Raw genomic sequence first — 24,980 nt, 5'->3', positions numbered from 1 at the left:
AAATGGAAAGATAATATGCGCGCCTCGTGAAAGTAACGATTAAAGAATAATAAAATAGTATCGCGTCTTTTCTACGAGTCCTACAATTTTATACTATTTTTATATTATATTGTGAATTCAATATTTAATATATAATAACAAACCATTGAAGGAGCGTGTATTTATTAATAAATGATTGGCGCAGAGGAAGAAAGGTATAATACATTTTTCGGTCGGAAGAAGGAAAGTCGGATGCATAAGTAAATTTCTGGAAATATTAGGGCAAAATAGACCGATAACGAAATTAAAAAATTATTTAACAAAACAGCTATTAGCATTTAAGAAGGGAGTGAAATGTCACAGAAAAGATATGTCATATCTTTTTATATTATTCGTTAAAAACGTTTAAAAACACGCGGAAAGGAAACATTTCCATTTGTCAAGTCATCTAACGATAAGTCTAGCACACAGTATTTTATACAACAATATCAGTTACGAAATAGCAATAAATCAGTTACGAAATGAAAAACATAGGATTTATTCATCGTAATGTAATATGTTACGGGGAAAATACATAGAGATACATTAAGCGATTTCCGATACGGTTTAAAATATATTCGGAAGCGAACGCGTCTGAATAAAAATTGCAATAAAATAGAGTGTTGCCTATGGAAGGTAAATTTGTTGGACGTGCGACGAATAAAACTTCAAAGTCGTTTTTACAACAATAACAGACATAGCTGTTGGCCGTTTTCGAATATGTCTGAATCAGACGAACAGTCCGGAAATCATTGTCGAACATTAAGCTTTATCGTCTGTACTGTGTGCACGGTCGAATTTATCTGCCAATTTGTCTTATGCCAATAAGCTCACGGTAGAAAAAATAGATAAAAGCCAGAGAACTGGAAAAATAAGAGTCGACGGTTTAAGGGAGGCAACGGGCTGAATAAATCTCGAAAACAACGAAAAGCTTCGTTTTTTGTAGAAGATCTGTGAAATCGTAATAGACTGTGAAAATTAAATTTTTAGAAGACGCTTCGCACGATATTAAAAATTACTTCTATTCTGAATTAAACTTCTCTATTACCTACAGAGTCGAAAAGATTGAAACGAGCTATATCATTATCTTTATTATTTTTCTAAAAAAGAAACTTACGATGTTGTTTGTGTAAATGCATGTGAACGTCAAATTTAACAATTCTCTTTCCAAAACAGCTTACAGTATATATATTCCTTTTTATAAAGTATTTTAACTAATTGGACCGTAATACTTCGTTCGTTTAATCGAATAAAACTTGTTGTTTGTTCCAGCAACGGAGGACAAATTCGATCTTACGTATAGAAAGAAGACTATAGATAATAAGGATGGGGTGGAGATAACGTGTATGGCAGAAGGATTATATCCACACCCCACCCTGGATATATCCATCGAGTAAGTACTCCAGCAAGCTTTTCAACCCCTCAACCATGCACTACGGTAAACTACCTAATTTTCTGATACTTTTAGATCTTGATAAAGACGAACTTCCGCTTCGTTGTTAGCGAATTAAACGTCTGTGCACGAAACAACACGATGCGTGTTATCATTTTCGTAAAAAAAAAAAAAAAGAATGAAACCGTAATTTACAATTACTCTGGTCGAAACACATTGAAATGTAAAGCGAAAAAGTAAAAATTACTCTTGAATTTTACACGCGCGCAAAATTCTCATACTATGGTAAAAGAAATTAATGATTTAACGTGTTACAGAGTACGCTAATGACGAATAAAAGTTCGTGTAAAATAACGAAGGCAACCAGTACGCGTAATAATTGTAAAAGCGTAAGAGCTTTCTGTTAAACGTTGAGAGAAATAATATTTTATGTAGTCGATGTAATAATTTAATAATAGAAGCTCTTTTGCATGGATCAAGCGTAACAAAAGTATGTAGGAAAAATATAAATGATAAAAGCATTGAAAAGGAAACAAACGGAAAAATTGTCTTATTTTAACGCTGCGAACCACTCAACGATAACAATGAAAATTATGAGATTCGTCTTGTAGCACTGTGTTGTCTGTAATAATAAACCTGCAACACAGACGAACCGTACAAAGAGACAACGGTTAATTATATTAAATAAGCATTATTATTACCATTGTTTCAAACATAACGCGTAAAATAAAATATCGAACAACAGAATTATAAATTACTCGCATGTTACAGAAAAATCCAATGTTATCTCTATCTAACCTAATTACTGTTTTTTCGTTAAAAAATTTGTCATAACTTTGAAACCTTACACGCGAAACTTGGAATATTCGTCATTTCGAGTAATTACGATTTGATTATTCGAAGCGTCGATCGAAACTCTAAATTCTGTTTACGTGCAATTCGAAATTTGTTTCTAACTAAATTAATTCTTCGTTCATTCGACAACTAAAATTTCTCAGATCTTCGGAATTAAGTTCACCGTATGTACACCTTGTTCTATGCTAAAAAAAAAAGAAATGTAGAAGCTTAATTTTAGAGAAATTCTTGTTGCAAATTAAAAGTGTCCGAATATTATTCCAAAGATCAGCGATCTGAATTTACAAGAACAACAAGAACAGTAACAACAGAGAAGCAAGAGACGGGCGTGCGTCTCCGAAATAACATTAACATGCTAATGGCCGCTCATTCGGCCGACATATTGCATGATATTTCAGCTTGAGACGTGGCCGTGATAATTTTGCAAACGTCGCTTCTATTGCAGGGGTGTCCCGGAAAAGCAAACAGCAAAGCCCACTGTTACGCTGCGTCACGATGGACTGTACGATATCTTATCACGAACGACCTTACTGGACGAAGATTTACCGGAAGCAGCGATTGTCAAATGCTTGCTCGGTATACCAAAGGCGAACTACAACGTTTCCCACAAAACCGTCTACTATCCCGGTTAGTATAAACGTATTTTAATCTATCCTATCTATCTTCGTCTCTCTATCTCTACGGTCTCTGCTATCTTTCTCTGTCGCACGCTACCGGAAGCGTTTTACCTTCGATCTTTTCATATTGCGGCGAGAAAGGGGAAGCAGGGGAAAAAAATGGAATAGCTCGTTAATGAGGTTTGGGGGAGAGGGGGGGAAAAGAGGAAATGCAGGCCGCATTTACCGCGAATTAAAGACGTTTTATTCTCGCGTCCCTTGGAAAATCGATTTACGTCAACCCTTTAATAGGAACGCGACTCAGTTTGCCCGGCAGTTTCGCGACATAAATATTTGCCCAGCCAAGTTTGCGCTTTTATAACCGCGATAAATTCGCTGAGTGGTTTTAATTGGTTTACCTTAATCTTCTTTTTCAACTTTTTTTCAACTTTTCAACGTCAACACTCGCAAGTATATATGAGATTCGCGATAGTTTGCTCGATAACGATAAATGTATTTCTCTATCGTGGAACAAGATGTTACGTGGTATTTATGGTGATTCAGACGTTTTAACGTTGAAGGGTTAATTATTGGCGATCCGTAAAAGCGTTAGAAAACTCTCCATACGGTACGATTATAATTATTTCAGTATGAAAACTATCTTTTCTCTCTTACAAAAAGATTCTAACGTTTTTAAACGATTTAAGATATTCCGTTCGGACAACGACGATCAACGGTATACATAAAGAGATCGCGAAAGTACTTTTCTAACAATTATAGCTTCGATTCAACGATACCGAAAACGGAATTACGAAGCCAAGTACCGTCATCGTCGAACGCTAAACATGTAATAACTTTTCGCAAAGTGAGTATCGCAAAGCCTGTCGACTAAATCTGTGCTACTAAAAAATTTCACCCACGTATTTATCAAAATATAATGTAACGATCGTCGATGTATATAACGCGTCATCGTTGTATTTCGACGTTATTCAATAATATTCGAAGAATTCTCCTGGCTCGCGTGCAATTGTGTCTCCTGTGTGTACATGTTTTCTGTACCGTGCAACAAACAACAAGCGTCAATATAACAAACTAAACATGATCGATTGTCAACGAAATCAACCCTGTATAGATATGAATGTGCAACGTACGTGTGTACCCATCTGTGTAAATGTATGCGTACGAGTGTACATGTTTATGCGCGTGGACGGAACGAGCGTACGATACGCATCGTTCGCGTCACGTACTACGAAACGTTAACGTCAACGTTGAATTTCGAAGCGATATCTTCCTTTGGGTCAGTAAATAAACCACCCCCTACCATTGCGATTCTGGCAATTCACGTGCTTTTTTTATTTTTCACTTTTTTCCCCCTGTCATGGCTCCTATCTTTTCGAGTACGATACACGAACACGTGTGGAAATGTCGCAGCCTTCCGCGTCTCTGCTTCCGCGAGAAAATATTGCAAACGCCACCGGACGGACTTCCGGCCGAGCACGTTCTCTTTTGACCGAATTAGTTTCTCGCGTAGTAGGATAATAAAGTGACACGAGAAATAACGAGAACTACAGAGATGAAGTAATCGCGAGTATCCCGTAAAAAGTCGAGTTTCGTAAAAGTTCGAGCGGAACGCGAAATAACGTTTTACGATCGCTTAACTAAAGCGAGAAATACGTGGGACTCGTAGCGATGGAAGGTTCAAAGTATTTGATGTGTCGTACGGTGTCTGCTTGAAGCGAGAAAACGGCCGACTATTTTTGTTCGTTTTATGGTTTTAAACGACTTTCGTTAGTTTCACGAATATAGATGTTTCTCGTAGGATAAATCGACGAAATTTTGTAAACGATTAATTAAAGATCGTCATTTTTGAAATGTCCAACGGAGAGCAAAAATACGTGTTAAACATCGGAAGCAAATAAAAGGAGCTTTGGCAAGTTGATCGTCGAATTTTAAAATCGCTTATCGCATTCTTCTACTACGGTAGTCCGTATTTATTCTCTTGTAATCTCGTAATCGTGAAAATCATCAGGATAATCTCTTTTTCTATGAATATACACGAGAAAAGGAGCGGCAAATGTAATTTGTAGGAATCTACGTGATAAAGGTAAGAGCCTTTGAAATCTACCTCGGTGCTCTTCAACGAGAAACCCGGCAGAACCTAAAACCTTGTGGCCTTAATCACCATTCTGGACGCAACCGCGAGCGTCGCTGGCCAAAATCATCTTAATCAAGCGTACAGCGTTTCGGCTTATTATACGTGTCCTCCCATTATCCTGGCAACGTCTGATCTCGGCAAGATGACATTCCAGCGATGGCAGTCGAGTTCAAAGGGCAAAGTCCTAAGAGGACCAGCCCGCGCCGATGGGTCAAGTAGTGGGCGTCGACAGTCTTGGCGTGTGCATCACGTTTACTCACAGACGGCCGGTGTATTTTGCGGTGAAACTTGTAGCCACGTCCTTCCTCTTGCCTCGTTATCATCTCGACCGAAGAAGGGTTTTCAGTTCGTCCGGTTGCAGCCGTGGCCACGCGGCGTAGACGAAGAACGAAAGGACTAAATTACACACAGGCTAAATTGCTTGTACTCGCAAGCAGCACGCCCCGTCTATTATCGTCCAATTTTCTCTCGCTTCGCTGGACTAAATCTTCCTGTCCTCCTTCCTCCTACCAAACGTCTCACGAGCTTTTCCTCGAAGAATCCAGGGAAAAAATTCACGGAGGTTGAATCATCCTTCGTGACATACGACTCCACGTTATAGAACGGTGCGCGACTCGCTTTCACACGAGAGTGGATTCTTCGTTAGCCCTTCGTTCGTCCCACGTGTTTGCCAATTTGCGCCCCTGTCTATTCGACAGCCTCGCACGTGACGAGCATCGCGATCCGCGTCGCTAACTCTCGCCCGGCCGACTTATTATTGATACGTACTACTGGTCACGCCGTCTACGGCAGAACAGGTGCGCGCAAACTTCCACCGACTAATAACCGATTCCAGCCGTTTGATCCGGAGGAAGGTAGAGGACCGGGCAAATATCGTTTAGCAAATTTTTTATCGTTGACGGATTTCGGTGTTGTCGAATGGTTGATTTGCGAAACTCGCTTGATACTTTGATATAAACGAACAAATGATGAATTATTTGCCGTCAGAGTGTAGTGTGTTCTAAATTCTGTGGAGAGAGCGTCTAAGAGTATTCGTAATTTATGTGGTCAGCCAAATATCGACCAGCTGTGAATAACAAATTTCTGTCCTCCAATATGGAAATAGCGCAGAAAATATAATTCTCTCGTGCTGTCTAAACTTCTTTTCGTCGTCACCTCTGTAAACGCTTTATATCCTTTTTACAACCACTTCCATCTCCGAGTTATCAATCGATACATTTTCTAACTTTAGCATACGAAAAATATACCAATGGTAGATAGAGTTAAATCGAATGAAACGAATCCGATCGTTAATTCGTCTTTACTACTAACCGTATATACAAAGTGCAATCGATATGTGAGACGGGCGTAACATTTTCCAATCGAATTTGTAAATTACGCGTATGTAACGTTTACTATAACCGACTGGTAAAGTATAGAGAAAGAAGAATGCTTTTATAACTATTAATTTATATATATATATAAAGTTCAATACTAGGATAATTCAGGGATCGATTCTGAAAATCTGAAAATAGAGTTTATTGTAACAATACTTAAATAAAATACAGTGGTAAATAACAACTAATGATGATTAATAACAATAAATAATAATAAATAACAAAGCTTTGTACAAGGTCTACCTGAAAATCGAGGCTCGATTTTCCACGTCCTAAACTACCACTCTTCCTCTGTCAATCTTCGATACTTTAAATAATAGTTTCTTTCTTATGATCGCTCGAAATCCTTCTTCTTCTCTAACCGTCTGTCTGTGTAATGACTGTTTAACAAATCGGTTGTCCGTAACAACAAATAAGGCCACAATTTCCGTTAAACAGAGAAAGTCCCTTTGTTTATCCGCGTTTGAACTCTTAGAGAATTTACATATATATACCTTAGAATTATTTTTCAAAATTAAATGGATCAAAGTGTCTTATATCTTTGTCTTAACAAATTATTAATACAGATTTCGCGCTACGTAAATATATTATAAAATGTTAATAGAGTAACGTCATTCTCGTTCCATGAAGACGATGTAATTACGAAATTCATTTTTCCAAATGTAATAGACGCGAGAAACTTTGACTTTTCGCATTTCTCATTGGATAACTCGTGCTGAAAACTTAGTTCCTTTACGTGATTATCTCGCTCACTTGTCACGAAACTAGCATAATAAAATTAAAGGACTCCTGAAGTTTCCCAAGCATTATGTGGTATAATGCAGCGCTCGTTTAACGTTGCGCCAAACCGCAAAACATTAATTATCTGGCCGAAGGAATATTCCGCGGAAATATATTTATCTTCCGTTTCCATCTGATGCAATTATCTCCGTATACTTTCAAGGAAGAAAATAGAGTAGTTGGAAAAGAAATTGTTACGTTTTGACCACGAAATGTCCGTTAATATAGTAGAAAATATTTAAAACATGCTTGCGACACGTCTAAACCTCAGAACAAACTGACCCATTTCCAATCAGAATTTTATTTGTTTTATTCGCTGCTACGCCATACTGCGTTTATACTGCGTTTACAAAACGTGCTATGAATATGTACAATTAGACGAATAATCTTCGAGTGCATGCGCATATTAAACATCTTCATAAGTTTCACCAGATTCATTTAGTCTTTCGGTCGATCTTTTGTTTCATTCGTTACTAACGATTCGACGTTTTCGATGATCTTTGTTTTATACTGTCACTGTCACTGTCAAACCGTCCAACGATACAAATAATTAAATCACTTAAATTAAATATAATTATAATTTATAACTTGAATTAAAATATAATTATGATTACATATACGTATTATATATACGTAGTACATTTCTTATAATAAATAGAAAATTGCTATAATAAATTACACCGCTTCCGTAGAATAACATGTACACATTAGGAAAATATGTATCTTGTACCCGATAGAAACCCCATATCTGTTCCTTTTCTTAACTTTCATTTTCTATATTCTTTCATTCTTTAATCTTCGCTTCTTCTCTAAGTTTTCTAACAAGAATAAACTATGATATACGTATAAGGTGTGAGCGTTTCGAAAGAAATTCATGTTTAAACTTCTTATAGCTTGTCAGTGTGTTTTTCTTTTCCTAACGAAACTTTTTGAATATAACAAATTAAGGCTATGAAACGATATTACTTGTACCGTTACTACCAAGCTAAACTATAATATTAGAACGAACTAACTAGTCGCGATTGACCAGATCCGTTCCTCTAACATTCTAACTACCCAGTTCGTAGAAATATATATGCTTACTACTTGATGGACGCGATATGTGGTGTTTATTGTGCAGGAACGCCTACTACTACTTCAACCGCTACAACGAAGCTGCAGCACAAAATGGAGATGAACGCGCTAAACGACTCAGAGGCTGGCAATGGTGGTGGTAAGGCTTGTAAATTTCTCCTCGTCCATTCACGACATCACCACCATAAGCCACCATCGTTCATGAGAATTGGAAACTTTGACAAGATTGATCTCGTTGTCTTTCTTGCGTACGGGATTCCGATCCCCGCGACCCGATCCCATGCCCAAATTTCCTCGTGAACGCTTGAAAATAGCTTTAGATGCTCGGGGCCATGATTTCGCAAGCGAAGATTCCGCAGGAACCCGCCGACAAGAAGCACGCGGTTTTTCTGCCTTGAACGGTTCGTAGCCGAACGTTTCGGTTGCGGAAAAACATTCACGTGTGTCCAACGAAATCTGTTTCTTTTCTCGGATGAAATCCTGCAATCGAAACTGTGAAACGTACAGATATCGTGGAAACGTGGATTTTTCATAGATTCTGGCAATAGACTGTCAGATTTCAGTTGAGAAAATTAAGAAATATTAAGATTATCCCCTCTTAGGGTTCGATTTACTGTAATATTCTCTTTTCTCTTTTCTTTTTTTTTTTTTTTTTTTTAATTTACTCGGAAACAAAGAAAAAGTTAAAATTGATTTAAAGATTATTTCTTAGTTTGTAGTTCGCTTTGAATCGAACAGAAGCGAGATTTTCAAGTATCTTTTTAATTTTCTTTATACGAATAAGTACATTGGATAATCGATGTTATACACGTGAATATCCTTTCAATTCAAAAAACCGTTCGCTTCGGTGCATACCTTTAAACAGCTTGTTTTTGGCATCGTGTTTTCTGCACTCTATCGCACTTTGACATTTATTCCGAGGCACCAAATGCTGTTCGATGCTCTGATCATGTTAGAATTGTTAACCATAGGCATACAAATACTTCCTAAGTTCGTTTCACTGCTTGCATCCGATGTCCAATTTTTATCTCTGTTCTACGTTTACGATCAGTGTTACACACGCATCGTGAAACGCGTTCAACGATCAACGGATAAAACAAAGTTAATTTTGATCTCGGCGCAGTAGAGTAATAGTTTACATATCGAACAATATTATACCATCGTTTCGTTTATGTTATTTATTTTATTTTTCTCTTTGATTTCATATAACAGAATCTCTCAGTTAAAGATTTTTGGTTATCGTATTTTTAACAAAATTGTTTTTCATTTTTTCTCTTTTTATTTTTCTCCGAAATAATTTCATACAAGATACAGCTCAATCTGCTCAAAGTTCTCGAACGATGTAACCCAAATTTCAAACATCTCGAACACGGTTAACAACTGTGCAACGTGTCCTTCTGCTAACACGCCTCTTCCTCATCGACAAGTAAAATATTTATACGTTAATTATGCCAACCGGGCTAACAAAATAACAAGTATTTGCACGTGGTATGCAAGAGGAAATACAAACAATTTCTAGACATAGTAAATAAATAAACAGCAGGAGTCCGCAACGTGCTTTATAATGGCAACTATGTTTCTTCGTAAATATTCTATCGAGATTAATGTTTGTATAAATCCACTAGTAAACGAAGCTTGTGAACAGGCCAGTGTCTTTCTGTGAAATAGAATATAAATATTTAGCCACGCGAAAGATTAATTCTCAAAGAGCGGTGGATAATAATTTTCGATACAGGCGCCGACATTTCGGTTGCTTTATGATTTATTACTTTCGCTTCTGATTCATCGCCTCTTCTTTCGCTTTCTCTCCGTTTTCCTTTTTCATTAATCTTCTTTTTATATTCTTTTTTATGTCGTTTAAAAATACACAACAAACAGTTGGAGTAACGAAAAAAAAAGAGAAAAGAAAGTGCTTCGAAACGAAAGCACTTCGAAACGAAAGTGCTTTTAAAAATGAATGTTGTAGTTTCGCGGGTCGATAATCGCGATAAGCGAATCATCTGGAATTTCCTCGACCAATCGATTTTTCGTGATACAGTATCGGCTATATCGCGTTTCTCATTTCCTCGACAGAAGACTTATTTCCTCGCACGCCGTTCCTGGCAAAAGGAAGCTGGCGAATTTTTGTGTAATCACCGAGTTCTTTTGCCGTTTCTTATCACGCGAAACGACCGTTGCAAGCACAGTTTGCAACGTTACTCCTTTAAACGACCCAAGAGACAGAGGAAAACGCACCTAGAACGTACGATAAATGTTATTTAATTTGTGTAAAAAGTGGGGCTCGAGATTCTTATTCAGAAGCCAGCGGGATAGAAGATTTTATAAATGAAAATGAATTTGTTAGGAGAACGAGAAAGAGAGATATTTTAATTCGATGGGACGGGCAGAGGAAATCACGCGAGAATCACCTGGTAAAAGGTATTTACTTTCGTTAAGAATTCTGTTTAACGTATCCGTTTGAAATTCAACTGAATCTCAAATATTCAAATTCGTCGAGAAAAAAGGAAGAAATACTGGCGAAATTAACAAAGTTTTACGCCGCGGGGTGGCAAAGACAAAAAATGTGTGACAAATATTCTACGCAATTTAATAAAAAATTCAGAGACACTGAATCTCGCTGATAAACTAAATTAAATTCAAGCTGTCTCCGTCAAAATGAAACTGCGTCGAATGAAAGATTTAAAAAGAGTATTTGAAGTATGAAAAAATATGCTCTACCTATATTGTCTCTAAATCATCGAACAAAGCTGAAGAGAATAATTATGAAATATCAAAGAATACACCGCAGCTACATTGTTTCTGAATTTCTCGCAATACACGCGTTTAAAACCTGACTAAACTGAAACTCAAACTGAAATTCAACCAAACCGACGAGGTTTCTTCATCGTAAAAAACAATTTAACCGGCCAAGAAAATACCTTAACTCGTCTCATCCTTAACGCTTTAACTTTTATTTATTTCGCTCGTATAAAATAAAGACTGCAGAGTGTAAAAGGAGAATTTTTATTCCGCTAAAGATAAAAATCCAAACTTGTAAACGCTAAATGACGTGGCGTTTAATTTCGATCGCCTGCGAATTAATAAAACTTTGAGTTTCCCTGCGACGACGACCAAGAAAAAGAATAAATAACGTACGAAGACCAGCTACGTATATACAGTAGATTAATCTCTTCGTTGATAATCGAGCATCAGCGAAGGATACGGTTAATAAACTAACAGCGGCGTAAGTTCTGGTTGAAGGGGATGAAGGGAAGTGGCATTTCCTCTTGAAGCTCATCAGCTGGCATTACTGCGCTACGCTAATAAATAGCCGAAGTTGAGGTTGCGTTAATACCTTCTCCTCTTACACACTGGCGCACGAATTTCCTCGGTGATAACGCTATCAAGCAGTTTGCCGATCCATATCGCCGGCAACGCGTTAAAGTTTCTAGCCGAGCATCAAAGGGGAACGGCGTGTGTAACTTTCTTTTGCCGCGTAATACGGTGGCAGATCTGACGAAAAAAAAAGAAAAAGGATTTTAGAAGGACGAAGCAATTCGAACGCCACCGCGCTTCGGGAAACGTATCGGCGTTTTCTCGAATACGGGAAAACGCGGACAGATTAGTTTACGATATCTCGTTGAATTTGGAAATATATTTTTAGTTTAGTTTTTAGTTTTAATGTCATTTGACCTAAATACTTACAACTTTTCACGTTTAACCCTTTGCACTGGGAATTTTATTTCAATTTCTTTCAATTTTTATTCGAAATTTACTTGAACTAAAACATAAGACAATTTAAATAAATAAAGGAAGAAAGAAATTCACTTAAACACCAGTTTTATTCACGCTATTGTTGTATTTTGTAATTTTTCAGTGTACGATACATCTTGAAACAATTTCCAGCGTGCAATCCTGGTTTCCTTTCGCACGTTTTGCAGACAAAGGTGGATATGAAAGAATGTCGAGCGAAACTCGACAAAGGAACTTCTGAGATAAAAACTAATGTCGAGTCATACTCGACATATCAGTGCAAAGGGTTAAAGCTTAGTTAAAAATCGAGTCACAATTTTTCTTCGTCCTAAAGTCCACTCGAACGTACTTGAAAATTTGCGATATCGAAATTGTTAACCTATTAACATCGTTTCTACGATAATTCTAGTTTGGTAGATTAATTTGATTTGATTTTATCGTCGATATAATAATTATCGAACTACTACTAAGGAAAGAGAGCGATATTAAATATTACGATATTTCATCGATAAATTACCTCGAAATGAATATATTATGATATAAACAGCATATGTAGTACATAAAGAATTTTTGAATTCCGAAACCGACGAGTTTTATAAATTTGGAAGCGAGCCAATTAGTTAATATTATTCGAGAACAACGTATCTTTATTTCAACCAAATAGAAATTGCGCGTGATCGATTGATTTCGTTTTGACCATGTTGAAATGATTAAAATCTCGTTTATGCATATACACCGCTGTGATATGTATTATTTATAAAGTATACTATAAGAAAGGAAAGGAAGAAGAACAGAGAAAACTGAGATACAACGTTGAAATTAGCTAAGAATTGGCAAAGTACGTCTTTCGATTAATTGGTAGCGCGAATCATCGGAAATCATGCTCATAAACACGTTCAACGTGTTTCAACTTGAACGAGATTGGATTATGTTAATATGCAGCGTGGATCTAGTTAAATTCCATAGATGCCAGACGTTTCGTTTAAAAGCTTATATCCAGTTTAGGAAGTTTCTTCCATTTGATCATTTTAGAACAGAGCAAAATGAGCAATAGACAAAGAACTTGGAAACTTAATTTCTACTTGTTATTAAGTTAACACAGACGGTCAATGCTTCTAACAATGCACACTAATTAGCCATGGAAGTTAGACCTCGTTTGCATCAGATAGCAACGCCAGTGGATCATTATCATATGGATACGCTATAACTGCACGAAATCAGTAGCATTCAATTTCAACTCGCTGCTGTCTCCCTGATTATGGACGACAGAAACTAAAATTGCCAAGTATTTCCATATATACGGATATATTCTGTAATTAAATCGCATTAATTTCAAATACAAAATATTTAGTACGAAACTTATATATTAACGCTAGAACTACCGATAGTTAACACGAAGTTATTTCGACCAAAAACCAGTCAAAATGACTGATCTTTAAAAAATACGTAATAATGGAATATTTTTATATTTATTGATTTATTACTTTCTTATAGAAACAATTCCATGTTATGTAGTACATTTTTAGTATTATTAATCCATCTGGGACCATGATCAACCTAAACGAGGGTTCTTTTTTTTTTTTTTATTTAGTTGTTTACATTCACAATTTGTCCGATTTGGACATTTGGTAGAATTTTTTGGCTGTTTGATTATCATGTGGGTGGCTACCCCCAGCGGGGTACCATCTTCGTGTTTGTTAGGTTATATCCTTTATGAGATCTGTTGGGTGTTTCCTTTTTAGTCTTCTTTCTATGCTTGATGTGTTGATCGTTTCCGCTGTCAGCCGGTTCGGGTGCGTCTAAACGACAGTTGACACATTTATAAAATTGTAGAACCAATCATTTTTACTGCTGTGGTATTTCTAGTGTTAAATAGTAACGTTTCGCTTAACGCCTTCCCATGCCATTTAGTTCGACGAAACTCGGACCCAAGCGGTAGACATCGACGCGTGCTAAACAGAGACCAGACTGATGCTCGTAAACAAGAACTAACATTCAGTCACGATCGTAACGGGCAAAAAACAGTCCGCGAGCTCGACTTGTTATGTTTTCGTTTAGCCGAAGTATCTGGTCGCGAGTCAGACTCGCTAAAGTACGGGAAGGGGTTAAAACGCACGATTTTCGAGGCTACTTGTTCGAGCAAACATAATTCCATAGTTCAATACTAATCGTTATTCCAACTGAGCTGATATTAACACTTTGACTGCCACGTTGGTCATATGCGACCGGCCACGGTTTCTCCTGTGACGTCACGGTGGTCATTGGTGACCAGAGCGCTTCAACTTCTTACAGTCGTAAAAATTGTATGAAAATTGACAGTTAGGGCATTTTGAATATAACCGATAAATAGAAGATACTTTGAAACAAAAAGTGCCCCATTGAACGATTAAACATTTTTATTAGAACATCGATAAAAAAAAAATGAGAACAAATCTCGCATCTAACGGTGCACTGTATTTGCATCCATATCTTCGAGGAATAATCTACGAATATTATTATAAACACAGCTTAGAAGATAATCGTAAATGCTGCTTTATAATCGTATAATTGAAGTTAGAAGTGTGAACGTACCTTACTATTATATATAGAATAAGCAAATACCGTTTACTAATATCTCCTACACGTTTCAACGATATATTCTGCACGTTGTGCTTACGACGAAACGACGAATGCGAATGGTTTGTTGAAATAAACGAAGCCTCGTTATAATATGTCGCTATCGACTGTTATCAAGGCGCCACAGTGGTCACTCGTGACCACCAATAAGATAAACGGTCCAATGGGGAAGAACGTTGTCTTACATCGTCAATTTATCATTATTTTGCCATTATATACTTTGAATAATAAAAATACTCCCGTGGCGCCCTCAGCGAAACATGTGATTCCAACATGGCAGTCAAAGCGTTAAACGGATCAGCTATAGATACATATCGCATCCTTGTTTCAAGAGTGACACAACTTGGAAGAACCAATATGTTAAAAATATTCAAGCAACAGTCTCCGAACATAGTATGGTACGGTATTTCGTGAATGTCAGCAAAGGGAATATGTTCCTGGAGCAAGATCAAAATCGTTTTCGTCATTTGTAAACTTTTAAAAACCCCCCAAGCACTTTCTTATAATTGCAACGTAAGAAACACGTGTTCCGGAGTACGTTAATTTTATCACAAGAATATCATACACAAGTACCTACCTGTTCTGTATTCGATTCCAAGTTGCATTTTTAATCATACGAGCCATCTCTTCTTGTCTTCTTCGACTTTGAAAATCTCAAAGATTCAAATTTCCATCGTAAATCAGAGAAATATCGCGATCAAATACTTCAGAAATTCCATCGAATTTTTATAGCAGCGCGATTCTGCGACGCTAACGCAAGATATATCCAGAGTAATCGACTTTTCCAGAAGCCAGAAACACATTGCGCAAGAAAAACAACTTCCACCGCGGATGATTAAATTGTTGAAGGCAACGTATACGCATGATACGCGACGCGTAACGTTCTTTTCCCCGCGGAAGATTTCTCCTCATCGAGTTCACCGAACTTGCCGAAACGCACACCGTTATGGAAGAAACTTCCAACCGAAGCGACGATTAAATCGTCCGACCGTACGTTTTCGAAACGCCCACGAAGCACTGCTCTACGTCGACGATTAAATCTTTCGCCAGGCCATTTCCGAAGCGTCCTGTACGATTGTTACGTCCGCTCTTGGCTTCTGTCTTACCCCTCTCTCCGTGTTCCACCTCCCCGTTGGCCAACGATTAAATCGGCCAACCATGGAAAAAAGTTTCGAGCAATGGAAACATTTCCCAAGGTAACGAAGGAAACAATAGGTAAAACAAGGAAGCTCGCAAATAAGAGAGTAATTAGCCGTGGCGGTAGTCGGCGAGTTAATTCTTATTGCTAATGGAAACCCCTTCTGCTGACAGGGGGTGAGAGAAGAAGAAGAAGAGATAAAGCGAAACGGCCCGGTTCGCGGAACACATTCCCCTAATTTAAGGACATGCAGTTTACATTAGCGGTCCCTGACTTAGCGTAACGCCGGTGTCACGAACAAAGTATAGCGGCGTTATACCGCTGTCGTATCTCATAAACTTTTCGCCTGATCGTAATCAAAGCTTAACGGGCCACCGTAAAAGAAAATGGTATCCGCGACTATAATTTCCAGTCGTGAAAGATACTTTGCAGCGCGCTGGCTCATCGGCATGTTTATCGACGTGTAACGCACCGGTTAACCGGTCCGCCGGTCGATTACGTTTGAAATAATAATGCACGCAAAAAGCACGCTATCGATCGCGGTGATAACGACCGGACAAGGAAAAGAAATTGAGACGTGAATTTCCTCTGATAACGTTGGAAAAGAATTTTTTTCCTTTTTTTTTGGAAAAGGATATAAGCGTATATATGAAGTTGATTAAATTGCGAAAAGTATCAACGATGTAGCAGCTGATTTATGAATTTTAAGCTCGTGTTTTATTTGGCAAGGAAGCAGGATATGTTCGAGAAGAATTCTTTGTCGCAAGAGGATGCAAAGGAAAATAAATTGAATTTTGTAAACGAAGTTAAACGCAGATTAAACGATTATTTATGATGTACCGGCTGATCTCGATCGCTTTATATTTGCATTTTATTAAAAAGGCAACTGATCGTGACAGAGATATGAATTTTGTTTTTTTACCAAGTTCGAGGAGATTTCCTTTGTTACGACCGTTCGTGGAGAGACGCGATAGCGAGGAAAACGCTACGATTCTGATGATCGACGCCGCGAATCAGCCGTTTCCCTGTTTCGATTAGGATAACAGAGGTAGTTCAAATGATTGTGACACTGAATTAACACGGTTGATATAAACTTGTGTATTTAACAATATTTAAAATTATAATGAACACGTCACAAATGATTTAACGATGATACCATTAGTTCGTTACTGTAATTCGATTCGACTTTATGATATTTCTCGATGTATCCGTTTGACTAAGCGACCTCGATTTTATTACTCTCAACCTCTCGATGCGTTCGGTTTGAATCCTCAAATAATACTGACTGCCCTTCGACTTTCTCCTTTGTCTTCTCTGGGAGACGACCCCCACCACGCTCGTGTCACGTAAAATTGATACTTGGATTGTAAGAGAAAAGAAAGCCGAGTCGTAACCCAATTATTAATTTTCTTTTATCGAACTTTATCATAATTTTGGCACTTACAATAACAGAATAACCGTAAAAGGCTGTTGTACAAGAACAGCAACTGGAACAAGAACTGCCCGAGCTGGGTGAAGTCTCGGTTTATATACGTTCGGGTTTGAGAATGTTAAGGGGCTCTGTGTAGGTTATGTCGATAAGGTGGTGATGTGTCCAAAGGAGTCCGAAAGTCGGAGGTCGATGTCATCTCTGATGTAGGTTGAGAAGTGACTGATGTCACACTCGAGTCTCGCAACTGTTCGCGCCTATGATCAAGTATGCTACCTTTTTTGTGTAAAATAGCGAACTGAAGGCGAATCGATGTTTCTAGAACTCGCTGCTTGACGACAGCTACGCGCTTATCGCTACGTTGGGTATATTTCGCTGGTCGTGTAAGACGATCTGGCTACGACACTGTAGTACCAAAGAAGACGGTTAGGAACACGGCCTATAGTAAGCCCCGGGACGTAACATCCTTATTGGAATGGAGTATAGTAAAAACGCATAGATACGCGCGATCTGCCAGCCAATTCGAACGACTTTACATTTATGTTTTATTAGATTTTCGAGCATTATAACGCAACTGCACTAGCATCGACTACAACCAGCAAGGATATATAGTAAATAGAGGAACGCATTGAAAATACGTTTCGAGCAAATGTTAACGTTAAGATATAAAAGTACGTTTCCTTCTTTTGACGCCAACTGTTCTTTGATTGCAGGAAATTTCGCCTGTGGATTGTCAATTAACGTCCTACTAGTCATAGCGCATCAAGCACTGGTCAACATGTTCAACATGTTCGACTAATAGGTAAGTAAATGAATATATAATATTTTCTGCGTTAAATCATTTCAAATTCAATTTGCTTATCTCTCGTGGAATTTGATACGTTTTACGTTAAATTGGCCTACATCCTCTGAATAAAACATCAAAGAGTTGTAACTTTTTCAGAGCAGGATACGCGTAGTTCAAGTAGCTAATTTCCATAAAATCTTTTACAGTTTTCAAGCAACGATCCAACAACTTCGTCGTTGCAATTTCACAAGCATTAAACGTTATATAAATTATGCAATTCTTTAAAAACTCTTTAAAAAATTATTTAAAAAAATCTCTCCCTTGGAAGTAAGTAATTAGGAAAAGCTAATCTGCATACTTCTAACGTAACAAATCTCTCTTCTACTTTCACTTTCGTTCCTACATACGTATCACATACACCAATTCATTTGAGTAGCAAATAATTTTCGCTAAAGTCCACCTCGTGCAAACTATCGCTTTATCGACGAGATATTAGGTTGTTCGAAAAGTTTCTGTCGTTTTATAAGGAAATAATAGACGCACAATGTTTCTTGTTTTATATTAGTTTATTGAATTATGCACGAACATAATAATAGAAATAGAAGGAAATGGATCATACCTAGTTCAATAAAATAATATAAAACAGAAATTGTCGTTCGTCTATTATCACTTTATGAAACGAAAGAAACTTTTCGGACAACCTAATATTTCCCTCCGGAAGCGTCCAAAAATATCATTCGAGAAACAATTTCCGACGTAACGAAATAATTCTCGCCAGTTTTTTACATCCATGCGAAAACATTGAAAATTTCTTTCTCGCGTGGTTTCGCGGAATTCAGAACACGAAACTGTATTCCCTGAAACATCGAAAGAAACGATGTCTCAAAGAAGAGAGTAAAGAAGGAAATATCGACTTTTTCAAACGTTTGCAATAGAGTTATATAAATACATGAAAAGTATGTGTAGAAAATTCATAATGAAATATTTGATTGCAGGTGGTCGCTTAAAACGCAGTGCAAAGCGACTGACGGACTGACGTGTGGAAGCTGCGTCGTTACGCCCTATCGTCTTGTACCATGATTCATTGCCTAAGATACTTATCGACAAACACGGTGTGCCCACGTTAAATGTTGTTTGACAAAATGCGACAGAATCGATCGTCGGACGTCGAACGCCGGTCAACGTACGCGTTCGTCGTCAGCACGAGAAAGTCCTGTTTCTAACTCCGTACACATACATACATACATACATACATACATACATACGTATACATGTAAACACACACGTTTAACAGACAAATACGGTTAACACACATGATAACACACAAAGATACATTATACGCGCTGTTTAGAGTGTTATTTGTACTCGTAATGAAATTCTAGTTTATCGTGGCTAGCGTGCACACGATTTAAAACCAAAGACATAGGTAAAAACCTGTTGATAGAAAGGAAAGAGGGAGAAAAGGAGAAGGAGAACGTTCTTCGTAGTATGGCGTTGTAAATAATGTTCAAGATTTGATGATCGTATTACAGTTCGAGTCATATTGTAGACTGTGTTTGTTACTCTTCGTGTTACGTCAGATTCATAATATATTGTTTAAACGACTAAGATGTATGGAACTTTGCATACGATATACAGCAGATAAGATATTATATATATACATATATAAATACGAATACGAAGATACGATTAAACAGAAGAAAAGAAAGCCGAGTGGATATATATATATTGATTATACGTAACTTGAATGTGTAATTATTTTAATATGTGTAAATAGCTGCGACAATATGCGGTATCAAAATGCAAGCGAAGAGGCGATTACGACGAGTATTTAGAGCCGAAGGATAACGACGATGTTGCACGGGAAAAGAAAAATGAATTGTACAGTTTCCACGACGATATTGCGACTAACTTTATCACGTGTGTTATTCCTGATCGCGAAATGAAAACGTGACAATTATATTGTAACAATGTGAGAAATAAAAATATATGCTAACGAGAGAAAAACAAAATTAGGAGAATTTCGATGTACATGAGTCGATAACGCTGGTAAAGTCGATGACTAATTTATCGATTTACCGAAGTAGTTGGCAAGCTCGCGCAGGTATTTTTATCGTTGTATTATTTTTATTTTAGTTGAACGAGGGAAAAAAGAATTAGCGCATAATTTTCTTTAGTTTAGTTTCTATCTTCGCTGTTCTGTGAACTATCATACCAAAGATAAACGTGAAAATACCCGATCGAACAGTGTCCAAACTGTACGCACCAAAGTTTCTCGTTGATTAAATTAGGCCTAATATATTGAGTTGGCAAGTAAGTGATTGCGGGTTTTGTCATTAGGTAGTATTGACAAAGCCCGCAATCACTTAGTTGCCAAGCCAATATAACGTATCTTTCGCTACGTCATGTAACAGACGCCAGCTAAAACTTTCCAGGAAGATTATACATTAACCTACAGAATGCCCAAGTTTTCCTTTTCCGATAAAAACATATATTCTTTCGTACGTTCAACGACCGAACACGAACGAAGTATAAAAGAGAGATTTTGTTATCGTTGTGATCGTTAATTAAATTCGACTGTTCGAATTATCGGTAATGGAGGCTGGATGCGCACGTAGCGAATGTAACGTTCAACGGAGAGCAAAGAAAGAATGAAAGAACGGATTATAGTAGACGTTATAGTTGTAAATAAATTGCCCTCTGTAGCACTTCTAGTCCTTTAGAACACGGAAAGCCTATCGGACGAAAGGGAGGAAGAAAAGAGGAAATTCTGTATTATAATTTCGTGTACGAACATCCGACAATTCTAATTATGCAGATGCTTGGAGAAAAAAAAAAAAAAAAAAAAAAGAAAAATTTTCATTGTTTGTAAAGCGAAATACGTTTCTGTACCAAAGAAATCGCTGGACGGTGTATCTTGTGTCGTTGAATATTCAACAAAATGTCCGTATCTTCCAAAGAGATGGCGGATATGACGAAGAAAATTAACGTTCGTCTTTTCCTCTACGTCGAGAAACGAAGGAAAAACGAACGAACGATACACTTGCCGCAAGGAATATAAAGGCAAACCGAATTTATTTTCCGGGGGACGGTATCGGAAATATATGTATGTGTAACGCGTGCCTCAAATTAAGAATAGGGTAGCTGATAACTTCTCTGATGAGTTTCAAATTTTTAGCAGTCTTTGAGAAAAACAATATTTTCATAAATGTTCCAATTTATATATACACACATATATATATATATATATTATTAAGTAATTGTAGCCTCGTTTGAAAAGTTTGCTATTCTAATTAAATATCGTAAATATTTAATACCAATAATAATAATAATAATAACAACAACAACAACAACAATACGTTATCATTTTCTTTGTTAACATCGATACTCCTCGATAATTGAAATTATTAAGCGACTAATTTGCCCTCGAGAATCGAGCAATGAATGGTTTTTATTTTTACTAACTTTTAATTTTTCAATCTTACCTAACGCGGTAATTATATTGTAAAAGAATTCACGCAATTCTTCGAGCTCGTCGCTTTTTCCGAATATTTTCAGTAACGTTTGTAGCGTTTGAAACATTGGATAAACTGTAACGATTTTAATAAATGAGTTCTGTTTCATTTTAACGATACACGTTCTGCTTATTCGTTTCGTTCCATCTCTGCTGCCTTTACCGGCAGGCTCGTCATTTTTATTTCGCAAATTCCAACTTTGCCTGTCTGCGCGCGATAAAAGATAAACTCGTCACACTTTTACAATCGGATATCGTTAGCGTTTGTACTTGAGAATTTATTGGTTACCCTGGTTACGAACTTTCGCAAATTCCGCTCTAAAAACTCGAGTCTTTCGAGCGAACGGCTTTCGACGATAGAAACGATTGGAAAAATCGTAAATGTGTAAATAAACGATTTAAACGAGCCGACAGTTCCATCGAAATACGAAAATTTATTCGGTTATCAGGTGAAACGCTCACACGCAAAGGGTTGACCTTTCCGTGGCTCTTCTTGCGTATGGAAAAAATTGAAAGAAAATCGTGCGCAATTACGTTTGTTCGATTTAATCGACAGAAAATAACGGATATTAATCAAACAAATTGACATCGAATCTGAACAGATCAAATTATAAAATATCAGCAACCTTTTGCGTCTGTGTAGTTCGAATGATCGGCATCGATACCATGTAATTTTATACGAAGCCCCCCCCCCACCATCCTCTTCTTAATTATGTCTTAATTACTTCTGTAAATAACGCAATTAACATGTATATTGAATTAACTTACGTGTATAGAGGTTGTAAGGAAATTTTAGATACAAATTTTTTAGAGTAATAGAACTTATTGAAAAATAATGAAAAATATTTTAATAACGACGACGATTTAACCAGCTAATAATCAACACGATGATTATTCCTTCGGTAAATTTCCAAATTCACTCGGTTACGAACGCTTCTATTTATCTATTTCTTCGATATTATGGAAACTTGATATCCGTTCGGAGATAGACGACGCGAACGTGCGAAATACGAGCGATTATCGAACGTAACGTGAGACGAAGAAATTGATATTTACGTTTCTCCGGGAATCGTTCGACGTTGTTGTAGCAAGTAACCGGAGAAAACACGCGCATCTCTCATTTCTTTCAATACGTTCTATCGACGCACAAAACTTGTAACCATAATTCCTTTGCCTCCTGTATACAGTATAAGATATTTCAAAATCGAGCAGACCGATCGTAAAAGCGAATTCTTTTTACGTCGAAACGTGCGCGAAGAAATTCTCGCTTGGCCGAGGGTCCCGTGGTACCAAGCACGAGCAGTATCGTGTACGAACCTGAAACGATCAGAAAACCGTTTAAATCGACGATTCTTTTCCCTTCGATGGTAGAAACGCGCGCCATGTATCGAAACGAGGAGGAGAATATGCTTTTATAATTGCTCTGTGTAATTTTGAAAAATACACGAACGCGTGTACGAGTACATCGAACTCAAACAATTCACGAACACGGAACCAACAAGGTTGTTGGGAAAATTTATTTAAACCTTGAAAAAGTGAATGGCGAAACGACAAATGAAAATATCCAAGTAACAAGGGAAAGATAAACGTGGTCGACGAATATCTGAATAAAATCGGCCATATCGTTGAATAATTAAATGTTGATAAATAAATTGTAAACTGTCTCGTTACTCGCGAGATTTACGCACAGATCACTAGAGGACAGCACACGCAAAGTGTTGAATCGTGTGGACGAGCTGCTGGACGTCGGTTCGTACGGACCGAGTGTTTCCTTGAAGTCGAAAAATCGTATTTTCATTTTCTATATTAAATCGTGTATCGTTTGAGCCAGACGTACGTTCGAACACTGGATCAGAATTAGCAGGCGCGCGACACACAGACACGCGACCAATTGTATCAACGTCGTATGTTACTGTAATCCATATTGTATATATCTGTGTATAAATGCGAATTAAAACGGCTATAGAGATAGATTATTTCGTACTAAATACAGGCGTTTAAATCGGTGTTTCACGTATGGAATTGCATTTACGGAATGTACTCGCCTAAGCCTGCGGATACCCCGACGAACATTTCGATAGCAAAGGATTACTTATTGACTTGTTATTCCTGTTCCAGCTGAGGCTTCGTTTCGTTTCGCTGCTAATTTCAAATTGTATATCGTAAACGGCACACGTCCATGCTATTACTTTTCAACGCTTTATTCGTATCGTCGTTGTCGAGCGATCAAATTTTTATCGGCGAAGAAAAATGAAGAAGCACAAGGTTTGACGATTTTCTATCGCGTAATACGCGTTGATTCGTGTAGATTTCTTTCCTTTATCGTACCTTTCATCCGACCAAGAAATCACGAATATTTCGAAATCGATGACTATACTCTCGTTTTACCTTGTACGAACGTAAAACACTTACCGATTCGAGAAACGTTCATGGCCTTTTCATTGCGTGAAAAACCATGAGAAATTTCAAAAATCTATTCGAACGATCGTACGCAGTGCGACGGAGAAGAAAAACCATTGTCCTCTTTCTTTTTCTCGAGAGTTCGTCGCTTGCGAAAGAGAATCCTACGGATTAATAACACGAACATAAAAATTATACTTTGAACGGAGAAATTTATCGTGAGATAATTCTTCGTTTTTTGATTTACGAAGGAAATGTTTTCCTAATGTCTATTTGTATATGTATACGTATGTATATTTATTTATACTTTGATATTATTAATGTCGGTAAAACGACGTAAAAAGTTTATTTCGATAACGAACAAGTTAAATGCTAAAACGTTGTATCTCGATAGAACTGATATGTAACGAATTTATGAAAATGAATGTTTCGTAAAAATGTTTACGATTACCATGGAATCGTGAAATTGTATTTGACGAAAGCCATCATAGATGATATTTCTGTATTAAATTATTTTACCATGTTATGAAACGAAAGGTTAACAGAAATATGTAAAATATTCTAAACCAATGAAATGCCAATGAGAGCTTTTATCGTGATCGTTATACGTTAAATAACACATTCGATTTACCAGTCGAAACGATTAACAGAGTATTAATTAAAAAAGCATTTGACTGCCATTACGTTAGATCCTGATCATTCGTCGATTATATCATGTAAAATAATCATATTCATTTTTGCCAGGATAAACGATGAAAAGAAATTTACCCGGTATTACTGATCGTGTTAATTGAAGGTATTATTAATTGAGTAATCCACACGCAGTTAATATACGAGAAAAAGGAATGGAAAAAAGTGTCACTGTGTATTTTCGCTGTTTTATAAATAAATAGAAAAATATATTACAAAACCAAAACTCTACGTGTGTTGTTTTATCTTGAATATCTTGTAAATATATTAACGTTTCACAAAAGAGAAAATTAATTATTACAGAATATATCGTACAATTGAATTGTGTCCTGTAGTATATTAAATGTTACATACCGCGATTACACGTGATGGAACTAGACCTTCTGACGTACTTCATAAGTGTCATTTGTAGAATGTTTTTCTAAAG

General features: G+C 37.0%; 1 protein-coding gene across 1 annotated transcript in view; it reads left to right on the top strand.

The window, feature by feature from the left end:
• LOC117236272 overlaps nt 1–21,583 on the top strand; it is a 53,781-nt gene extending 32,198 nt beyond the window's left edge. Inside the window, exons 3-7 of the mRNA XM_033499075.1 lie at nt 1,291–1,411; nt 2,712–2,893; nt 8,294–8,386; nt 17,876–17,966; nt 18,947–21,583. Of these exons, the coding sequence (XP_033354966.1) occupies nt 1,291–1,411; nt 2,712–2,893; nt 8,294–8,386; nt 17,876–17,961 (482 nt within the window). The 3' untranslated portion in view covers nt 17,962–17,966; nt 18,947–21,583. The remainder of the gene's footprint in view (nt 1–1,290; nt 1,412–2,711; nt 2,894–8,293; nt 8,387–17,875; nt 17,967–18,946) is intronic.
• Nucleotides 21,584–24,980: the final 3,397 nt, after the last annotated feature.

The sequence above is a fragment of the Bombus vosnesenskii genome, unplaced genomic scaffold (assembly GCF_011952255.1).
Source record: "Bombus vosnesenskii isolate JDL3184/JDL3185 unplaced genomic scaffold, Bvos_JDL3184-5_v1.1 scf7180000013348, whole genome shotgun sequence".
NCBI lineage: Eukaryota > Metazoa > Arthropoda > Insecta > Hymenoptera > Apidae > Bombus > Bombus vosnesenskii.
This window is presented reverse-complemented; position numbering and strand designations above follow the sequence as displayed.